Below are 5,000 nucleotides of genomic sequence, written 5' to 3'. Positions count from 1 at the left end.
AGGTAAGGGAGGAGGTGATGGAGGAGGTGATGGAGGAGGAGATGGAGGAGGTGATGGAGGAGGAGGTGGAGGAGGTGATGGAGGAGGTGATGGAGGAGGTGATGGAGGAGGGGAGGGAGGAGGTGATAGACAGAAGAGGTGATGGAGGAGGTGATGGAGGAGGTGATAGAGGAGGTGATGGAGGAGGTGATAGAGGAGGTGATGGCGGAGGTGATGGAGGAGGTGAGGGAGGAGGTGATGGAGGTGATGGAGGAGGCGATGGAGGAGGTGATAGACAGAAGAGGTGATGGAGGAGGTGATGGAGGAGGTGATAGACAGAAGAGGTGATGGAGGAGGTGATGGAGGAGGTGATAGACAGAAGAGGTGATGGAGGAGGTGATGGAGGAGGTGATAGACAGAAGAGGTGATGGAGGAGGTGATGGAGGAGGTGATAGACAGAAGAGGTGATGGAGGAGGTGAAGGAGGAGGTGATGGAGGAGGTGAAGGAGGAGGTTACCTTGTAGTGCTGAAGGGTGTTGAGTTTCTTCCAGCGACCTTGAACAATAGCGGTGACGTCGTCATCTGAGAGGGTCAGGTGACCTGCCTGGCCAGACCGCCACTCTGGAAATAATTAATAAGACCATGTGATGACAGTGAATTGGTAGTGACAGAACAGTTCATTCACAGTAATGACACCAGCCATGGTACATAGAGTACCCTATACAGTACCTAGGTCCAGGGCATGGGCACTAGGTCTCTGGGAGAAGGCTGCTCCTTTATACGTCTGGTCCAGGATCTTCTCCTTCACCTGAGACAGACAGACAGGTTCACAGACAGGCAGGTTACTACAGACAGAAGGGTAGACAGGCGGTCAGGTTATTCCAGACGGAAAAGGGTTACTCAAGACACGCGGCCAAAAAGACAGACAGGCAGACAAACATACAGACCGGCAGACAGGTAGACACTCAGAAAGTAGGCACACAGACGAATAGACAGATAGGCAGACAGACTGACTGTAGTCAGACAGGTAGACAGTTAGGCATACAGGCAGACAGACAGATAGACAGAAAGGAAGACAGACAGGTACCTGGGTGATGGTGTCTGTGTCCAACACTCTAACAGGACAGAGAGACAGACAAACAGGTAGAGAGACAGACAGGTACCTGGGTGATGATGGTGTCTGTGTCCTACATTCTAACAGACAGACAGGTAGCTGGGTGATGGAGACTGTGTCCAACACTCTAACAGCCAGAGAGACAGACAGACAGGTAGAGAGACAGACAGGTACCTGGGTGATGGTGTCTGTGTCCAACACTTTAACAGGACAGAGAGACAGACAGGTAGAGAGACAGACAGGTAGAGAGACAGACAGGTACCTGGGTGATGGTGTCTGTGTCCAACACTCTAACAGACAGACAGACAGGTGGAGAGACAGAGAGAGAGACAGGTAGAGAGACAGACAGGTACCTGTGTGATGGTGTCTGTGTCCAACACTCTAACAGACAGACAGACAGGTGGAGAGACAGACAGGTAGAGAGACAGACAGGTACCTGTGTGATGGTGTCTGTGTCCAACACTCTAACAGACAGACAGACAGGTGGAGAGACAGAGAGAGAGACAGGTAGAGAGACAGACAGGTAGAGAGACAGACAGGTACCTGGGTGATGGTGTCTGTGTCCAACACTCTAACAGACAGACAGACAGGTGGAGAGACAGAGAGAGAGACAGGTAGAGAGACAGACAGGTACCTGTGTGATGGTGTCTGTGTCCAACACTCTAACACACAGACAGACAGGTGGAGAGACAGAGAGAGAGACAGGTAGAGAGACAGACAGGTAGAGAGACAGACAGGTACCTGTGTGATGGTGTCTGTGTCCAACACTCTAACAGACAGACAGACAGGTGGAGAGACAGAGAGAGAGACAGGTAGAGAGACAGACAGGTAGAGAGACAGACAGGTACCTGTGTGATGGTGTCAGTGTCCAGCACTCTAACCGGACAGAGAGACAGACAGGTAGAGAGACAGACAGGTACCTGTGTGATGGTGTCAGTGTCCAGCACTCTAACCGGACAGGGCTGGACGTCCTCATCGTTCTTCACCAACACTGAGAGAGTCTGGAACAAACACACACACGGGGATATATAGTATATATATAGTATATAGTAGTATAGTGGTACGTATGTAGTATATATATAGTATATAGTAGTATAGTGGTACATATATAGTATATATATAGTATATAGTAGTATAGTGGTACGTATGTAGTATATATATAGTATATAGTAGTTCAGTGGTACGTATGTAGTATATATATAGTATATAGTAGTACATATGGAGTATATATAGTATATATTATATATATATACTGGTATATATGTAGTATGTATGTAGTATATAGTAGTATATATGGAGTATATATCTAGTATACAGAAGTATACAGTAGTATACAGTAGTATATAGTAGTCTATAGTAGTATTCAATAGTATACAGTAGTATATATGTAGAATATAATAGTATTTAGTATTATACAGTAGTATAGTACATAATAGCATTTGGTTGTATACAGTAGTATATAGTAGTATACAGTAGTATATAGTCGTTTTTAGTAGTATACAGTGGTATTGAGTAGTATATAGTAATATAGTAGTAATAGCAGTACACAGTAGTTTATATGTAGTATATTTGTAGTACAAAGTAGGATTGAATAATATACAGTAGTATACAGTAGTCCAAAGTAGTATATAATCATAAACAGTAGTATACAGTAGTTTCAGTAGTGAACAGCAGTATATCGTACCATGGGGCAGTAGTCGATGTCCTCTCTTTGGTATATATGATATATATAGTAGCCTATAGGATTATGCAGTAGTATGCAGTAGTATGCAGCAGTATACAGTAGTATGCAGCAGTATACAGTAGTATGCAGCAGTATACAGTAGTATACAGTACCATGGGGCGGTAGTCGATGTCCTCTCTTTGGTATATATGTAATATATAGTAGCCTATAGTAGTATGCAGTAGTATGCAGTAGTATGCAGCAGTATACAGTAGTATACAGTAGTATACAGTACCATGGGGCGGTAGTCGATGTCCTCTTTTTGGTATATATGTAGTATATAGTAGCCTATAGTAGTATACAGTAGTCTGCAGCAGTATACAGTAGTATGCAGCAGTATACAGTAGTATACAGTACCATGGGGCGGTAGTCGATGTCCTCTCTTTGGTATATATGTAATATATAGTAGCCTATAGTAGTATGCAGTAGTATGCAGTAGTATGCAGCAGTATACAGTAGTATACAGTAGTATACAGTACCATGGGGCGGTAGTCGATGTCCTCTCTTTGGTATATATGTAGTATATAGTAGCCTATAGTAGTATGCAGTAGTATGCAGTAGTATGCAGCAGTATACAGCAGTATACAGTACCATGGGGCGGTAGTCGATGTCCTCTCTCAGCAGGTGGCTGTCGTTCAGCGTGCGTTTGGCCCTCCCGGTCACGGCGTCCACCGGGCCCTTGTCCACCTGGTACTTGATGGCTCTGAAGAGCATGTAGAGAGGCTCCCCCGCCACCTCCTGCAGACACACGGGGAGAGACACCGTCACACACCGTCACATCGTGTCCTGTACACAGCTGTGAGGTCTGGGTCACCCTGTCGGGGCTTAATTTCCCGATAATGACCGGCGTTAAATACATTATCCCTTACGTATAAACTATATCATGACTTTATTCTATCTATATCATGGTATAGACTATATAATGACTATATCCTAACTATATGATGGAATAAACTATATCATGACTATATGATGGTATAAACTATATCATGACTATATAATGGTATAAACTATATCCTGATATAAACTATATCATGACTATATCCTGATATTAAATAGCTCACCTTGAGGAAGGAGTAGAGACAGATTGACATCCAGTTGGTCAACATCTTCTCTACGACCGTCTCTGTCCTACACACACACACACACACACACACACACACACACACACACACACACACACACACACACACACACACACACACACACACACATTGAGCAGAGGCTACCACGGTGGTACTGCGCACACATGAACAGGGTACCGGTGGTGTGTGTGTGCTCTCCGTGGAGACCGTACCGTCGCAGCATGAGCTTGGGGTTCTTGGAGGCGTACTGCAGGACGAGGTGCTGCAGCAGGGTCTTCATCACCTCCGTGAAGTACTCCAGCTTGTCGTGGAGCGCCACAGTGAGCAGGCTGGCCACGTAGCCGCGGTCCCTCTGGGAGAAGCCCTGCTGGGCCTCCAGGGTGTGGATGAACTGCACACAGACACAGTGGTGACACGTTATACACAGAATTATTAAATCACACACACAGTGCTATTAGATTACATATACAGTAGATAAACATTACTTTTATAGATTCATCAAATTACATATTCAGATTTATACATTTCTACATACATTAATTATACATTACGTATACAGTATTAACACGTTACATATTCAGGTTTCAGGTAAGGAGAACATTTACATAATGTTGAATACCTTAGTGAAGAAGGCCTTGTGGTTGTTATGTACTGTATGATAACATCATATATATCATACATAATAGATAATATATACTCATTAATAACATCATATATAGCATACAAAATGCATAATATGAACTGTATTATAATAAAATATATAACATGCATAATACATATTATATACTGTAAAATAACATCACATATTACATCATGTATGATATATACTGTATAATAACATAATTTATAGTATATACTTTTTTATAACGTTTAACATAACGTATAGTACCTTAATGAGAAAGGCCTTGTTGTTATATACTGTATAATAACAACATGTATAGTGTATAATGTATAACATGTATCTGGTACCTTAATGAGGAAGGCCTTGTTGTTATATACTGTATAATAACAACATGTATAGTACATAATGTATAACATGTATCTAGTACCTTAATGAGGAAGGCCTTGTTGTTCAGCAGTTTGTGCAGCCCACTCAGCC

General features: G+C 43.0%; 1 protein-coding gene across 1 annotated transcript in view; it reads right to left on the bottom strand.

Moving 5' to 3' along the window:
* The window catches only part of plxnb3 (plexin B3), a 12,166-nt gene extending 7,172 nt beyond the window's left edge, over positions 1 to 4,994 (bottom strand). Inside the window, exons 1-7 of the mRNA XM_056595905.1 lie at positions 4,951 to 4,994; positions 4,114 to 4,292; positions 3,881 to 3,947; positions 3,408 to 3,554; positions 2,014 to 2,094; positions 709 to 787; positions 497 to 600 (exon numbers count right to left, since the gene is read on the bottom strand). Coding sequence (XP_056451880.1) covers positions 497 to 600; positions 709 to 787; positions 2,014 to 2,094; positions 3,408 to 3,554; positions 3,881 to 3,947; positions 4,114 to 4,181 — 546 coding nt within the window. The 5' untranslated portion in view covers positions 4,182 to 4,292; positions 4,951 to 4,994. The remainder of the gene's footprint in view (positions 1 to 496; positions 601 to 708; positions 788 to 2,013; positions 2,095 to 3,407; positions 3,555 to 3,880; positions 3,948 to 4,113; positions 4,293 to 4,950) is intronic.
* Positions 4,995 to 5,000: the final 6 nt, after the last annotated feature.

This window comes from Gadus chalcogrammus, chromosome 1, assembly GCF_026213295.1.
Source record: "Gadus chalcogrammus isolate NIFS_2021 chromosome 1, NIFS_Gcha_1.0, whole genome shotgun sequence".
NCBI classification, from domain to species: domain Eukaryota; kingdom Metazoa; phylum Chordata; class Actinopteri; order Gadiformes; family Gadidae; genus Gadus; species Gadus chalcogrammus.
Note: the sequence above shows the minus strand (reverse complement) of the source record. Positions and strands in the feature narration are given on the sequence as shown.